This window comes from Sclerotinia sclerotiorum, genomic scaffold (genome assembly GCF_000146945.2).
Source record: "Sclerotinia sclerotiorum 1980 UF-70 scaffold_6 genomic scaffold, whole genome shotgun sequence".
Lineage (NCBI taxonomy): Eukaryota > Fungi > Ascomycota > Leotiomycetes > Helotiales > Sclerotiniaceae > Sclerotinia > Sclerotinia sclerotiorum.
In genome coordinates this window covers 1,448,188-1,464,537 of record NW_001820830.1, presented here as the reverse complement: position 1 = coordinate 1,464,537, position 16,350 = coordinate 1,448,188, and the positions used below count along the sequence as shown (strand labels likewise).

At 41.9% G+C, this 16,350-nt stretch overlaps 9 protein-coding genes across 9 annotated transcripts; 6 read left to right on the top strand and 3 right to left on the bottom strand.

Moving 5' to 3' along the window:
- Positions 1 to 1,630: 1,630 nt before the first annotated feature.
- SS1G_05380 (predicted protein) lies at positions 1,631 to 1,774 on the top strand (the record flags this gene model as incomplete). Its single annotated transcript, XM_001593902.1, has 1 exon — positions 1,631 to 1,774. The coding sequence occupies one exon, from the start codon at positions 1,631 to 1,633 to the stop codon at positions 1,772 to 1,774; it is 144 nt and encodes a 47-aa protein (XP_001593952.1).
- A 287-nt stretch (positions 1,775 to 2,061) lies between these two features.
- On the top strand, positions 2,062 to 2,334 carry SS1G_05379 (predicted protein; the record flags this gene model as incomplete). Its single annotated transcript, XM_001593901.1, has 2 exons — positions 2,062 to 2,096; positions 2,184 to 2,334. 2 exons carry the CDS (start codon positions 2,062 to 2,064, stop codon positions 2,332 to 2,334), a joined length of 186 nt encoding a protein of 61 aa, XP_001593951.1.
- Positions 2,335 to 3,837: 1,503 nt separating this feature from the next.
- Positions 3,838 to 4,986, top strand: SS1G_05378 (hypothetical protein; the record flags this gene model as incomplete). Its single annotated transcript, XM_001593900.1, has 5 exons — positions 3,838 to 4,135; positions 4,221 to 4,401; positions 4,484 to 4,511; positions 4,588 to 4,689; positions 4,813 to 4,986. 5 exons carry the CDS (start codon positions 3,838 to 3,840, stop codon positions 4,984 to 4,986), a joined length of 783 nt encoding a protein of 260 aa, XP_001593950.1.
- Positions 4,987 to 5,693: 707 nt separating this feature from the next.
- On the bottom strand, positions 5,694 to 7,201 carry SS1G_05377 (hypothetical protein; the record flags this gene model as incomplete). Its single annotated transcript, XM_001593899.1, has 3 exons — positions 5,694 to 6,732; positions 6,798 to 6,902; positions 6,963 to 7,201. The coding sequence occupies 3 exons, from the start codon at positions 7,199 to 7,201 to the stop codon at positions 5,694 to 5,696; spliced, it is 1,383 nt and encodes a 460-aa protein (XP_001593949.1).
- Positions 7,202 to 7,478: 277 nt separating this feature from the next.
- SS1G_05376 (hypothetical protein) lies at positions 7,479 to 8,155 on the top strand (the record flags this gene model as incomplete). Its single annotated transcript, XM_001593898.1, has 2 exons — positions 7,479 to 7,596; positions 7,662 to 8,155. 2 exons carry the CDS (start codon positions 7,479 to 7,481, stop codon positions 8,153 to 8,155), a joined length of 612 nt encoding a protein of 203 aa, XP_001593948.1.
- Positions 8,156 to 8,898: 743 nt separating this feature from the next.
- On the top strand, positions 8,899 to 9,102 carry SS1G_05375 (hypothetical protein; the record flags this gene model as incomplete). The annotated part of the gene is made up of 1 exon (XM_001593897.1): positions 8,899 to 9,102. The coding sequence occupies one exon, from the start codon at positions 8,899 to 8,901 to the stop codon at positions 9,100 to 9,102; it is 204 nt and encodes a 67-aa protein (XP_001593947.1).
- Positions 9,103 to 11,615: 2,513 nt separating this feature from the next.
- On the top strand, positions 11,616 to 12,112 carry SS1G_05374 (predicted protein; the record flags this gene model as incomplete). Its single annotated transcript, XM_001593896.1, has 3 exons — positions 11,616 to 11,630; positions 11,714 to 11,847; positions 12,025 to 12,112. The coding sequence occupies 3 exons, from the start codon at positions 11,616 to 11,618 to the stop codon at positions 12,110 to 12,112; spliced, it is 237 nt and encodes a 78-aa protein (XP_001593946.1).
- Positions 12,113 to 13,394: 1,282 nt separating this feature from the next.
- Positions 13,395 to 13,673, bottom strand: SS1G_05373 (predicted protein; the record flags this gene model as incomplete). The annotated part of the gene is made up of 1 exon (XM_001593895.1): positions 13,395 to 13,673. The coding sequence occupies one exon, from the start codon at positions 13,671 to 13,673 to the stop codon at positions 13,395 to 13,397; it is 279 nt and encodes a 92-aa protein (XP_001593945.1).
- Positions 13,674 to 15,272: 1,599 nt separating this feature from the next.
- SS1G_05372 (hypothetical protein) lies at positions 15,273 to 16,085 on the bottom strand (the record flags this gene model as incomplete). The annotated part of the gene is made up of 3 exons (XM_001593894.1): positions 15,273 to 15,335; positions 15,658 to 15,975; positions 16,053 to 16,085. The coding sequence occupies 3 exons, from the start codon at positions 16,083 to 16,085 to the stop codon at positions 15,273 to 15,275; spliced, it is 414 nt and encodes a 137-aa protein (XP_001593944.1).
- Positions 16,086 to 16,350: the final 265 nt, after the last annotated feature.

Here is a 16,350-nt window from a genome sequence, read left to right as displayed (position 1 = left end):
TATACCCAACCGATGATCCACACGATTTGTTTCTGAAAAGGCAGTATATCATCTTGGGATGCTTGAACCCAATGACAGTATCGTTCGACAGATTAGTCAATCACTTTTTGGTCAACCGTCATTCTATCTGTTTGCTTTCATCTCGGCTGTTGTTAGAGGTATACTTCCATGTGCTGCGTATTTCTCTGCGGGACTTCATCTTAGATGTTGAGCATCACGATGCTCGCTTATTTTTAAGCATGGAGGAATCATTCAATTTCTTACTGCAGTTTTGAGGCACGGCTGAATGTTTTCCAGGGGTCAAGAAGTCGACTTCTGCCGGTATATTGGGACTGCTTCTTCAGGCCTTTGACCGGATGCTTTTCCTATCGATGTGGAATGTATGATCTTAGATGATGAGTTTATCAATATCTCCGTCAACACTCGACCTTCCTCTCCCAGGGTCATTACCCGTGCAATTTATCGCAATTCATCAATTCGACATCTGAATTGTGCCAGTGCATATGTCTTCATTGCCGATTTATGAAGGATGCAAGAATTCTTGTCCTTTTCACATTATCAGACCTCACATGAACCACATGAGTTTGACTCATTAGGCCATCTATACAATCATTCGCTTATTAAAGGAGCGGGACTGGTCTGTTTTCGCTTTCGAAACTCCTGAAAGTATTAAAGTGAGGGTGGCAATCTTACTACCATTGGAATTGAAACTGCGTATGGAAAACTGGTCGACACACGTCTGCAGCCTATGTGAGAGGATCTCGATCGATATAATCATAATTGGAAAGACCGGTTGGGTACCCCAAACACGCTGTCCCTCCTATAAGACAGTAACGAATTAAAATCTCAAATCGGCCTTTCATCCCGATCGACGAAACCTTTAGCATTGGTAAGTATATTGGAATACTGTTTCACAACCGGTACAGGTACTCGTTGTCAAGCTGGCGCTTACTTAGACCACAGAAGGAACTATAATGCAAACTATTTATCGTACCTTTCCTTGTATACCACAATCAGTGTTACCAACCAAGTGGAAAAGCTTCCTGGTGATTTAACAGCAGATCGGTGCCATACTGTCTATCACAATAGTATATTACTCCGGAGCCGCCACTCGATGATACTGCTCTTGCCAAATATCAGCAAAAAAGAGAAATAGGGGAATACCTTGAATGAAGTCTGCGGAGGGTTCTTACATTTGCTACCCCTTACCCCTTCGGCTCGAGAGTAGCTGAGAATAACCGACAAAGCTCGGACCAACCACCACACAGATATTATCTTGAAGTCAAGCGGTATTAGAATTACCTGTTGGAAAGTTGTCAAGTGATTGGCATTCAAAGGCAATATGTCAAGACATCATGCAACTTAATCAACCGAACAGACTGCTTTGATAGAACAATCTAGATAGTTGGTATTGGGCATCCATGCTTGCCTACTAACATTTGTGGGAAAGCTGCAAAGGAGTTCAGTATTGATGATCATGTAGTTTCTTGTTCAAAAAGTGAAAAAGTAATCACACTGCAGCAAAGTTGTAGGGGTTGTCTATCAGTATCCTATTATATATTCAACGGGTACGCCGTAGCAAGCGAGAACATCCAGAGGCTTCCAGAGCTCCCCCCCCTTCTGCGTAAACATGGCATGGAATAATAGAGAGGCTTTGTGTATAGCTGTTGTAATCTCGAGGCCGGTAAAACCTATTTTAAATCATACCTGCGACGGAGGTCTTTGTTGCCACCCCGAAGCCGGCGAAGACATGCCCCGACCAGCAACGATATGACCCACCCCAGAAGAAGGACTATACTATCAAGGTAGGCTTGGTTCCTTGCTACATTAATGACTGAATGATAATTCTGGGTAAGTGATTTCAGTCTTGAAGATCCTTTTTCCTGCCGCGTCTACTTTCTTCGTATTCTCCTACTACATCAATATTAAGAAAAAATTCACTCAAACGACTTATTCTTCCCTATTTAATTCTTTTCTTATCGATTGTGACACCCTTTTTCTACTTTCTCACAAAAAGACTATGTACATAGCTGAGCAACTTCTTATCAGCACTCGATCAACATGGCGACGGAGCGGAAAAAAAGCTCGGTCATCGAGTAATCTCGTAAAGATCTACCGATTGACGATATCTCAGAGGAAAAAGACGGTGACGGCGGAATTAATGGTTCTGATCAGGCTCACAGTGGTCTTTATACTGATGAAGAAGAAATTCGTCAGCCTAAACCTGGAACCGGTAAGGGAAGCGGTAATAACAAAAGTAGAACTAGTGACGGCAAGGTACAGGATTCGCACAAGGTTGAACAGGAAATTGATCAGTCGTCATCCAATCAGTAATCTCTTCCACTTCATGGCAGAGTTTCTTGACAAAATGTTAGATACAATATTTGAAAAAGCTATCAATTGCCTTAGCGACAGGACACTGCGCTTTGGAACAGCATGTTTTGGCACTAAAGCACTAATCTTGTTTCTCATCATGTTTTCTGAAGGTATCTTCAAAAAGCGTTAATTTAGTTCACCATATACTAATTATAATCTAGGTTTGAGGAAGAGAGGCATTCATTCCAATTCGAGCATGTCTTTTCGTGAGAGATCGAGCCATCTAAACAAACGCACATCCGTCGAAGTTTTTCTGGTGTTCCTATTCTCCGTGATATTACAGCAGTTTCTCGGGGAAGGGCAATCTTAAATCGATAGGTTTTATGTAGGTTAATCGTCCGCTCTTCAGTTCTTAACTAACTTATTATAGACACACTGCTTTTGGTGTAAAGCATGAGCTTCTTCTACCTGGTACAATTGATCTTATATTCATTGGTCCACGTTCCGACATGAGCTGGGACACTTGTTTCTTGTTCTACTTGCGGTGTCAAGCCACGGCATGCCTATGAACCTTTGAGTCAATATGTGGGCCCCCGAAGTGCACCGGGTATAACCACTCGCATCTCTCTATCCTCTACCAAGTTCAACATTGCCGGCCAATTGCCAATGGCAATTTTAATACCTGCCTTGTTTAAACTGGTTTTCAAAATGGTACTATTCATGGGAGAACTTGGCATCGATGATGCTGATCATGGACAATGGGCTACCTTGCGCGGTCTTCTTCTCAACAAAAGTTTTCAATCAACCGTCAAATCTCACAAACCAGTCCGATATTTTGTCAGTATCTTAAACTTACATAGCTTTCTGGTAATGCCAGGCTGGAGTTACTTCTTGCCGACAACTAGATTCAATGATTATTATATGCTCTACCAGAATGTACCGTTGCCGTCGACAGTCCTTTGACGATATACTTTGAAAAGTTTCCTGTGGCGAGAACTGTACCATCCACACCTCTATCCATAGCTCTAAAATATGTTCGATTGCACGTGGCAGTTAAAGATTCGCATTGCTAACGCGGAGATTACCAATGGAGGCAAGTTGATTTCTTGCTACCAAAAGTCCTTCCGTCTCCCCGAATATGCAGGCGATTATATATGCTCACAGATGATATTTAAGGTCCCAGGTGATCAATTCACTAATTTTGGAGATGCCGGCGGTATTTTTAAGGCAATTACAGAATGCGGAGGGGCTTTCAATTCGATGCATAAAAAAGAGAACACCGAAGGCGACAACCTCAAGATTTTATTCTATGAGCAATTATCTTTTATTATATCGCAAGAGAAGTAAAAATTATTAAATGAAGGACGAAACTCAGCAGTGATACAAATATGACTGAAATGGAAGGAAAACGGGGGCCACATGCATGACTGCGGGGTAACTTCTGCCCCGCTCACTTCAACCTCACAAGCAATCTATCATCCAACATCCAACATCCACCACCCATCATCCGAAGCACCTAAGATGGCACCTTTAAGTCACTCTTCTGTAGTTCTTATTACCGCCTCATCGGCAGGGCTAGGTGCCGCTACAGCTCGGCTCTTTGCTTCTCATGGTATTCGCGTTATCATCAATTATTATTCCAGTCATGCAAAAGCGCAAAGTCTTGTTGATGAATTGGAAGATCTTGAACGGAGCAAGATGCCAAATGATAATGAAAATGGAAAGAGAATTACAGCCATAAAGGCTGATATGTCGAAGAAAGATGAGGTAGAGAGATTGGTCAAGGAGAGCATAGAGCAATGGGGACGATTAGATGTTGGTAGGTTTATATCTTTAACTCTCTTATTCTTCTTTTTTAGATTTATATCTTAATTGTAAATCAAAAGACCTAACATAGATAATAGTCGTATCGAACCATGGCTGGACTCAAATACGTAACTTTCAAGATCTCGATGATAACGTCGTCGAAGAAGATTGGGATCGTTGTTTTAATATGAATGTAAAGTCACATTTATGGCTTTTTCATGCTGTGAAACCATACTTAGAAAAGACTGATGGAAGTTTTATATCCACTGCTAGTATTGCGTTAGTCTTCTTCTATTTTTCCTTTCTTTTCTCATTATACGTAGAAAGAAGGGCATACAATGACTAACGAAATGATTCTTAGAGGGGTAAAACCTGGTGGGAGTTCTATGGTATGTTTTTTCCTGAAAATCTGATGGGTATGGATGTGGATAGAGTGAAGATAAGAGCTAACTTTATGGACACTAGGCATATTCTGTAACGAAAGCTGCTCAGATACATCTCATTAAGACATTAGCTATCACATCAACAATACGTGTGAATTCCGTTTCACCGGGATTAATGCTTACGGTATGTCCAACATCCTTTCCTTCTGTTGCCATTAATTCTACATACCACACAATACCACTGTTACTCGATGAACATCGTATACCTAATCAGACAAATATAATGAACTAATATCAACCATTCTAGGACTGGGGACTCCAATTTCCCGAATCAAAAGTAGAAGCAGTGAAAAAGAAGAGTCCATTAGAAAGAGTTGCCACCGTTGAAGAAGTTGCTAGACAAATATACTGTTTAGCCGAGAGTGAGAGTACTACTGGTACAAATTCGATCATTGATGGTGGTATTCATCTGGGGAAGTAGAATAGAGGGATTTGAAAAATGTCTTATATGAGAAATATCTGCATATAAGTTTTGATATCAGTCGTTCTTGACATATCAACCTTGCCCTTCATTATACTCATAAAGACGTCTCATAATATCAGCACAAATCTAAAAATAAACGAATCAACCTTCTTCCAAACATCCTCCCCCGGGTCCTTTTCTCCCTCTGTTCTCCTATAACCAAAGCTACCCCGTAGCTGAATGGTCTACACCTCTGCATACTCTATTTACATCACACAATCAAGAGCAATTAGCATATAATCATACATGAATCTAAATCCACCCGAGTACAATACCACGAATAAATCGAGACAAGTAAACCTTCCCACCTATCACAACTCCATAATCCTATATATACAAAACACCAAACATGATAGCACCCAAATACACTCCTCTAATACTCTTACTGCGAGGACACAGATAAACAACAGAAAAACTCTCACATACTAGGTACGTTGATCATGTTAAGCCCACGGCTACATATTCTATACGGTACATATCCATATCTAAGGAGTGTAAACTACGATACAAGTTTTTTATGGAAGGCGGAAGGTACACTGATATACTCCATATATGAATTTCTATTATACTATGTTACATTCTAATTTTTGGTCTAGGAAAATAATTTGGATATTAATGTTCCTGGCGAACATATCTGTTTAGAAAGGTTTAAATTATTCAGACCCTTAACCAAAACTTATTTTCTGTCTCGTCAAATCTCTAAAAACATCATCCAGAACATTCCTCTTCCTCTTGCCCCCTTCATTCTCATGCCGAGTTTCACCTTCCTCCTCTTCCTCACGATCTAACTCTACATCTTCTTCAGTTCTAGGTATCCAAGCTCTAATCAGTCCATCAGAATGAGCGGAGTATATACCATCGACTGGTTCTCTCCAAGCCAATGCTGTAATACGATTTCTGATATTTCTTTCACCAGTTCGAGATCGCACTGCTGCTACAGTGGGACCAGGAACTTTCAACCGTTTGAGAAGGCGGCCTTCGTGGAGTTCGAAAACGAGAATTTCTTTTTCATTGGGGAAGAATAGGAGTTCTTTCATGGGAGGCGTTAATGCCGTAGGTGATACTACTAGAGGTAGACTTGAAAGATGTCCATTCTTTATTGTTGGCCCGAAGCTTGCAAGGGTATTTCCACCCGTAGCTGCATCCCAGACACGAATTCTTTCATCATGCGCTGCAGATATGATATAATTTCCATTATCCGTCCAGGTTAGACCATTAACAGCGCCTGAATGTGCTTTAGCTGAAACTCTTGATCGACCACCTGCCATGCCATGTGTAATCGTAACCCCAATTGCATCTTCCAAGTCCAGCAAGCCCACTGCTCCGGAACTCTTACGTATATCCCAAAGACGAACGGTACCATCGACACACCCACTAGCTAATATATGATCAATATTCGGATGCCAAGCGACAGAAAGTATAGCCCTATGATGCCCGGCTAATGAATGTGTACTTGCGCCTGACCGAAGATCAACGAGTCTGACAGCTGGGTGTTGAGTCGCGCAAGCCACCAAAAGATGTTGTGCAATGGGAGATACGGCATGCGAATAGACGATAGAGTTTAAATCGAAGTCTGCAGAGACCTGGAGAGACTCTGTGGAGTATAGTTTGAGATGATGATCGTATGATGAAGAGAGAAAAGCGGCAGAATCGAAAGTATAGAAACTAAGATGTGTAATGCCATACTTGTGCGCGGAAGCATTTCTACAGACCCGAGTTAGTGGATGCTTTCAAACTGTTTGACACAATGATAGAAATCTGTGAAATACCTAGGGACTATTCCGGTTGGTCGGAATGTATATTCTGAAGCCCCGGTGGGGATTTGATCAAGATCCCAAATTTTGATCGATGCATCTGCTCCCCCAGAAAGAAGACTATATATCCTCTTGTTAGTCCAGTCTTTTAACGATTTCAAACATTCATTTCACTCTTACATCTTTCCTTCGAATCTATCTATCGATAGTGCGTTCACTCCAGTTTGGTGCGCCCATAACTTCACTGCCTCATATTCTCGAGCTTCTGCATCTGTGGCTACAGTTGGAGATTCTTCGCCACCATTGAATTGTAGCTTCGAAGCTGGTGAAATCGCATGAATTAATCGACTGGTTTGGATGCGCGCAAAGGCATTTGGGCCAAGGTTGCCCGTTGATCGATCATAGATCAATTGATTCATACATTTGATGTCGCGTATATGTAGGAAGAAATCAAACAAGTACCAGGTAAGTGGCGATGATTTACTTCAATGCTAGTAGATCAATAGGAAGTGATGCTTGTTCTGGAGTGAAGCCTGAAAGAACCGCGACACAACGGTACAGTTATCGATTACGCGGGGTTGTTGGTCATTGTCACACTTAAGCTAAATTTCTCGAACGCTCTAGCCAGACTCAACTTTCACGATTGTTATTTTCTTTTACATTCCAGACAACAATCTTTGAAGATTGACGGAGACCATGACATCGAAAGCATTTTCACAAAACACATTTATCAACCCAGATATTGAAGAAAAATCAATAGAGGGAGACAAGGTTTCACGATCAAGAAAACCTTCCGTTTACGACGCTGTTGCAGGTAACATCCACATGCACAACATCCATAGGGAGATAAAAAAGTTACGTTACTGATATGTTGCTCAGGTCGGATTTCCGCAGCAGGTTTCATTCCAAGGAGTGTGATTGTTTCTACAAATCGGGATACTACATCATCCTCTTTAAGTGCTGTGCCTCCCGAAGCTGTATTGTTTCGGAGCAAGAATGCACCAACCAGATATGCCGAATCGGACATCTACTTTGCAAATGAACGAGACTCACCGAAGGGATTGCCCGACTCCGATCTATTAAAGTCACTTCACACCTATGCTTCAGATTTCTATTTTCGTGCAACTGCAGAAGGGGGCTCTATAGATTGGCGCAGTATGGACGAGACGGCATTGATAGGACTGGGTATTTTGATGGAAGAAGCATCCCGGGAAATCCTCGGGGAAACGGGCGACTTAACATTTACTGAAGGGGAAGAATCCAAGATCAATATTCCTGGGCGCCGTCGACGTACTCGAAGAAGCAGCGTTGAGGCCAGCAGACACACCAAAAGAAGACGCATCCATGACGATCATGTCAATGGAACAGGTTGAAATAGGACATACGTAGGTTTTAAGACAGCCACGACCATTGCGTTAGACCATGATTTGGGCCGAGTAGAGGTTACGGTTACATCGGGATTAGACGAGCTATTCCGAAACGCCATCAACACGTCAAGGATTCAAAGAGTAACTTGACCAGTCAGGATACTACAACAGAGAACGAGCTCGTTATCACGCAGCCCCAATAGACGATCAAGGAGATATACGAGTAAGATTGAGACAGGCAAGGGCGGTGGCGTTATCAATCTTTCATTTAATCGAGGTAGTGAACCAGCCGAATATACATGTATATCGGTATCTTCGGCACCCAATGGAGATGATGTTTCGCCGTCCCTTCCCGATTCATTGGAACGTTCAAAGCTGATGGTACACCGAATCAAATTTGCGCGACATGATCAAATATCAAATTTGGCCCTCACGTTCTCATTTGACACATCTGAGTAAGCTCGCATGCTCTGTGTTACACCGACATTTGCGCTTACTCTGATAACATAGGATAGCTAAGGATAACTATCCCTCAGGATAAATGAATATCATTGATCCTAGAAAATTAGCTCGGTTACCGATAGAAAGCACACCCACGCTATCAAGCTGTGAATGGAAGATTAGGTGAACAAGATGAGCAGGGCCAAGCAGATGAAGGGCGCCGCTGACACGTGGAAAAGGGTCCGTACGGAGTACAAAGTACAAGGTGGACCTGGTTAACCTTGGCCTTAACATTTATCGTTTCATGAATGATTACTGTATTTTCGCAACGGCACGTGCGGATGTTGACTTCTTGTTTTGGAGGGGTTGAAGGTTCATCAGTTTCTTATCTATCAAAATATCATATGTATATTCGGTACATTATCCGAGCAATTTTGCGTCTATTACATTACGGAGTACGGAGGCATATTTCGGATGTTTTTCGGATATCACTGGTTACCTACATGCGATAGCATCAACCAACAGTTTGTCTAAATGTAAGGTTATACCGGTATGTATCGAAGATTCGTTTCTGTGAAACAATCGCAGATCTAGCTTGAGATTATTGGCTTTTGAGATTTCTACAATCGTGGCATGTATGGTAAAAGCAATCAACGAGTAAGAAGGAGATTTGTGCATATTGCGTATTAACCTCCGAAAGCTTCCATTGGTCACATCGGAAGATTTATCGTCTGCCATGGAAAAGCGAGTACCGGTTCTGGAAGCAAGTCACCAACCATCTGCAACCATGAGCAACATGAACTACTCGGTACATTGAACATTGTCTAACCAAACATGTAACCAACATCAACAAATCAGAACACAAATCACATTACATGGACCTCTTTTCAAATTAACCTTTAGCCGTCTTGTCATTTTTCTTTCGGAGCCATCTTAAGTTCCTAACACTTAGCCTCAGCCTCCTTAATGATCAATCGTATTTTTATCAGCGTATCTGATCTTTTAGCTCGGAAGAAGCGGTGAGGTTACCAGTCCCGTTTGAAAGCCCAGGAACGTCAGATGATCCGCATCCAGTCGCATCATTTTTGCCTCGTCCCCGTAGTCTCAAAAGTATCTCATACTATGTACTATGCAATGATGCTATGCAAGCTATGTAAGCTATGTTTTAATACGTTATCCTACGAAGCGAGGACAGATCTTGCCGGTTTTTGACAGGAGGGAAAGTTTATTTCGATGTATCCTTGTTTGCCGCGTATTTTTCGGGCATCAATCTATGGAGCCATCGCATCGGATACCAAACTTTTTATTGGTCTGCAATCTGCAAGGGATGCCTCTTATTATTGATGATCTCTTCAGCCTTCTTTTCGTGAAGTTGATCGCCGACGACATACTTCTAGTACCTCTATCTAGTACATCTACTTTAGATCTTAAAGCCACTCGCATGAGTAGATACCTTGAAAACTCCCGAACCCAAGTTCCCGTCACGATTCATGATCATTATATCGCGTCGTTTTCGTTGCGGTGAGTACATGTAGGTAGGTAGGTAGATACTTTTCAACGCCGGCAATGCCGTTTCCACATGGTTTACAGGTTTTGCCCGAATACTTGGTAATTCTTACCTTGCATTTAAGTCGTTTGTGAATTTTGATTGGAGAAATCCTCGGGCTTTTCCGACATTTCTTTCCTTCTAGTGTTTGAATGGTATGAATCTTCTACAAATTACGCAGTAGAAGATTCCTTTTCCCTCGAGATTTGAGACACTCGATGGCGAATAAATCTTTTGGTGCTACTTTTACTGTGTGTGTGTGTTATGGCCATCTTACAAAAGACTGGTTACAACTTACCAGACTACATTTCGTTTTTCTGGATAATATCATGGATTGAATGGCGCTGGTGAAAATTTTTGTAAAAACTTGACTCGAGTTGTTCAATAGCCGAGCTATCTCTCCACTTCTGGAGTAAATAAGTTTCTTGGTTTGGGTTTTTGTTAGATGGAAGCTAGAAGGAAAGCTACGGAGTAGAGCTAAAGCTAGAGCTAGAGCGAGCTTCTCGTTCCTTTCCTTGCCTCGCGCCCGTTCCGCCGAACTTCATTCCTTTTGCTTGTTCTTGTAAGTATGTTGTAACTTGTAAGTTGTCACTGTCTATCTAGTAAGGTTGTGTGGAATAAAGTTGTAACTTGTAACATGCGCGTATATCGATACCCGTGCCAGTACTTGTCAATCTTGCTTTCAGGAACAACACTGTGATTGGGGGAGGATAGGTTGGGGGACTTGGGAGGAAGGCTTTATCCGAGGGCCGTTGGATCATGTATTATGGTCCCCGCAGTTCTCCATGCTGATCTTATTGTCCAATGTCTATCTACTGGGAGGTTTGGGATCTTTGTAGAATCTCATGATTGTCTTGTGGTGATTCATGATTGATATTGGGTTGTGACACAGAGCTAGCTAGATAGTGCGATATGAATCCTTCAAGGCGTTGGTAAGGAATTATAGATAGTATATTTACTATTTACTACTGCACAATGAAAACATGATGGAGAGACATATGAAATCATTAGTATCGGATTTGAGGCAAAAAGAGGCAAAAGCATTGCGTGATTGGCAGTTTTGATTTTTTTTTTGATAGATCATCGTCCTGGGCATCATTATTATATTATTGTATATTATGATTACGGAGTCCATCCATCATATTTATTAACACGCTTTGACAATTCCAGAAAGTATCCAAAGTCCGAGCCGAAGCAGCTGGGCAAGGGAGTGTAGGGTAAGTTTGAAAAGGAAAAGGAAAGAAGAAGAAGAAAAGAAAAGAAAAGAATCCTTCCAGAAAATGAAATAATGGGTTCGATATCCACATTATTTTTTTTACATTATTATAGAGGGGATGGACAATTTGAGATTATTCGGTTTAAGGGGAGACAGACAGACAGACATTACCGATTAATCTCCATGGGTTGAGCGAGGCGAAGGATTCTTTTGATGCAGGATTATGGTGCACAGAAGAATGGGCGCTGGAGCTGGTGTCTCCCATGTCCGAGGTGTCGGTATGTACCTTGACCAGGAGGCCTGCTGTTCATCATGAGTTTTGCTGGAATTCTTGGGAATGGGCATTATTATTAATGAATAGGATGGGATTCATGGGAATGATTTCAATGAGGGGGGTGAAGGGAATGGCTTCATGTTTGTGATTTTGTATGCTGGGGGGATGGATGGATGTATGTACGCCGTATGCATGGAGATATGGAGATGGAGATGGAGTATGTATGTATGAATGAATCTGTATTCCTTCCTCGATGGATATGTATAGACTCTACAGTAGAAACATTCAATTGTTATCACAAACGTACTACCATACATACATACTCGAGTCTATTAGAATGCTTGGTTCGCATGTGTAAGGAGCAGGTCATACGACATTCGAGGCTGACAAGCCTTCAGCTTGGCAAGTACGGAGGGAATCCACATGAAGGTGACTGACGCCTCCGCATCCTTCCTTCCTAGTCGGGGTTATTTTTCCAAGGTTTGAAATAATGGGTATAGGTATTAATGGGATTGTTATGAGGAAAATAATAAAAAATAATTGTTTGACTGTTTCTGCACTGGCTAATAAAATTGCTAAAATGCATTGGATGTCCTTGTTACTACGGATAGGGCCAGACGAGACTATCAATCCCTCCACATTTATCATTGGTTGGTTTTCAGAAGACGGTGCTACATCCCGGCTCTGCTTACTGGTTCGCATTCTTGGGATGCGACGTGTGTACGGAATACGCAGATCCGGATATAATCGTGAGAAGTGATGTGGTGGTTGGGGCGGTGATTGGATAAAGGAAGAGGGAAGGGAGGGAGCTAGGAAAGCTTTGGTTGAAGTTTGTTGTGCGGGAAGTCGAAGTTTTGCAAGTAAAGTTGAGATGGATGCCATGTGCTGCTTATTATTACATCGGTACCTAGATACTTTGACATCGGCACAAAATACATTACTCCGTACAGAGTACTCACACACATACACACACATGCGGCTTGTATTTCTTTCTCATCGGCGGTGACATGTTTTTACTTTCTTCATCAAATCTTGTACTCGAATTTTACATAGCGAAATGAATACTTTACTGGCTTGTCCCACTTGGATGACATTCAATGGCTAGACCTTTTCATCTATCACTTCCAAGTTCCCTCATTAACCCCTTCATCAGTCATAGAAATATCGTATACAGTCCAACTCAACAAAATAAAATAAATCGTTGCCTTTATGGGTAAGGTCTACCTCTTGGTAAGGGTAGCATTATTTGTTACCAGCAGTAGTGGGATGCAAAGGTGGATGAAAGTAGATGGCTGAGCTACAGCAAATGTGAAGTTGATTGTAGATATCAAGAATTGGATAAATCAGCCCTTCACGATAGTATTTCCCAATAGCATGAGGGAGGTTATTATTTTCATCCAGCCTACCTACTACCTACGTACCACCTTTTATAGAATAAACCTAACCAACACACAGTCCAGCATCTATCTCGCCTTCACACACCTTTTCCAAAAGTTTTCCATCCTTATCCTTCTTCCCACGCCTCATTCACCCCCATTTCAAAGCTCCAGCCGACTTGGGTATTACATTCATCCTAGTTTCAACTCATCAAGCATTCTCGCATTTCACAAACTATTATTACTATTATCCCACCTTACATTATACTATACCTGCCCCCCTTGTCAATCTAAACTTCCCAACTTTCAAAATCACCTTAGTTATCCACAAAAAAGTATTATATCGCCTGTTCTCGGGTGGTTTGGCACCGGGTAACTGGGCACGAAAGCTCTCATGAACACAGATTAGTGAGCACAGCACCGACATTGAACAACTTGAAGGTTGAATCGCGAAAGTGCGCCGCGCCGAAAGAAAGATAAATCCATACCGACAAGACTTTACGCTGCGGAGAGACGAACCAAACAGTGCAGATCTTGGGAGGGTTTACGACAGTCAACCAACATTCAACAACAAGCATAATAGCATACCGCATACCGCATACCAGCATAACGAGCCATCCACCTCGCTCGATCGCATCTTCTTCATCTTCAACGGCTTTCGACGGCGCCATATCAAGTAACACAGGGTCCATACTCTTCCATACATTCTAGGTCACGAAGACACGGGTTGGTACGTCAATTTTTGGATGCCTACTTGCATGATCCTTCTCTTTACCTTAATCTTCACCTATCACCTCCATCCTTATCGTATCCCTATCCATCGACTTTGACCAAAAGTTTCAAAAGTTTTGCGAAGTTTGCCTTGTCATTATTGTATTTCCCGTAGTGTCATATTCAATTATCGAAGCGTTTTCTTTTCAACGTTTCGGAAGATTGAAAGGATGAAGCTACCGGCAATCCAAGAATTTCAACGCAAGCTGGCATAAAATTTTAGGTTAGAGGAGATGGTTTTTTATTAGTGCTTGAAAATTGAAAAGGAGATGAAAGAGGATGAAGGGGAAAAAATCAGTTTGAAGTGGATTTTTTTTTTATAATTATTTTTCTTTCCTTTGCTTGGGGTTATGAATATTATGAAGGGTTCAAGGTTGATGAGGACTGAGGAACCTTCTAAACCCCGAAAAATTTCTAGTATTAAGCCTTCTATTCTACTATCCGATTTCCATCTTTACGATATCCATCCACAATTCAAGGACAAGCAAGCAAGCAAGCATCTATCCATTCATCCATCCATCCCTCTATCCACCCACCTTTCCACCTTTTTTTTTCTGCACAAAACCTCACACACCACACATACCACACATACCACGCACCACGCAACATACACCTCGGTCATTAAACGACTGGTTCTGAATCACTGCTGCACATTCTCTTTTCCAAATCAATCTCTCTTATTTCCTCTTCCATTACCGTCTAGTATTTTACTGTATTGATTGCATTGTACTATGCTGTATTTATTTTTTACTTTTATTTTGGTTTCAGCTTGATAAGTAATCAATCAGTTGTTTTGATTTTGATTTTGACTATTCTCTTCTCCTTTCCATTTCTAACAAATCAATCAATCAATATAGCACCAGCACCAATAACACCAATAAACACCAATAACACCAATAGCACCAGAAAAGGAAACGCTCAAGAGATCCTGGAAATACATACTATGCAACGCCAAAAAATCCACCAAAAAACCCAGTCCCAAGTTTAACAGAACTAAATTTCGACTATTTTTACCATTTTTGACAGGTTCACACTATTTTTTTATTTTTTTTTACCTTGCCTTGCTTTACTCATCTCATTAGGTACTCACTACTCGGGCACTATCCACACACTACTCGATGTACCGTGCCTACTCCCGCTTTTAGAACCAAAACTAAAGCCAAAACTAAAGGCCAAACTAAGTCCAAAATCAGATTCAAAAATCAAAAATCCAAACTCAAAACCCAAAAACCCAAAGATATTATCATCCCACCTTCGTCGCAAGAGAAAGAGGAAAAGTTGAGAGGAACGAGAAGCGAGAAACGAGATACATACATACCTACATACATACATACATACCTTGAATCCCAGCTTCCGTCTCAGCTATCACAGATTACAATTTATTACAACCTACCCAAGCCAAAAAAAAAAAAAAAAAAATATTCCCCAGATATTATTATTATTATTATTACCTATTTATACATTTTCTTCCCAATCTAAACCCCCTCCGATCAAGGTCTTCATAAATATTTCCAAATCAACTTGGAAAGTGACCCAAAAAATATCATTGCAGATCCTTCACTCTACTTGAAAGGGTTAATCAAATTTCGAAAAGGTAATGTTCTAAAATTTCCCTTGGACATCGCTTCTACCATACCATTGCGCCTCACTCCCGCGCAAACTATATTCGATGGACCTGGTGGACCACTTACTTGGTACCCGGGTCGCTTTTTGATAGCTTACCACTACTTTACTACTTTACCCTCGGGAAGCAATATGGCTGATCTTGGAAAACCTTGTTCCAGCAGACTTTACGATACCATCTTATTACCTTCATAATTCAGTTGCGCGGCATTCTGTTACATCACACACATGATTACCTACACGTCAGTCCGTAATACATACCTGCGCAGATGATTCTCCACTGAGCTCTATTACGCCTCTGTGTTCTCCTCGAACCTGTAAGAAGCCGCCGCGCTCGACCGCAGTCCATGGCCCTAGCTGTTGTGGCCACTTAACTTTTGTATGAAATCGCAATGATGGACAATGGTCAACCAGATCCAAAGCGACCAAGGTTAGGACCTGGTCCTGCTTGGCCGATCGAACAGCCCAATCAACCCAACCCTTCAAGGGCCCTTCCTCCCTTACAACCTCCGTATAATAGCAGTCCATTCTCTCGTCCCGAGTCTCACGCCCACCCCCTCGATAGACGAGCTCCCCACCCTAACTTCCAGGAACATCAAGACCCTCATCGCCCCAATTCAGGACATTCGCATGTCTACCACATACATAATACGCACCAACCTCCTCCTATCCCTCAATACAATGGGCATAACGGTCACAATGGTTCTCGAGAGCCCGTCGTGAAACCAGATCCTTCGGAAGAACCTCCACAACATAGACCACTACCTACAACAAATGGTACAGACCATCATGTGAATCCACCCTACCCTGAAGAGAGAGGAAGGTCTTTCCCCCCGAGATTCGATCAACATCAACCTCCACCTCCGCAGCACGCTCAACACACGCCGCAGATGTATAATAATAACCCCGCTCCTCCCATGTATCAACCCCAACCCCCGCCTCCCTCCACAAGCC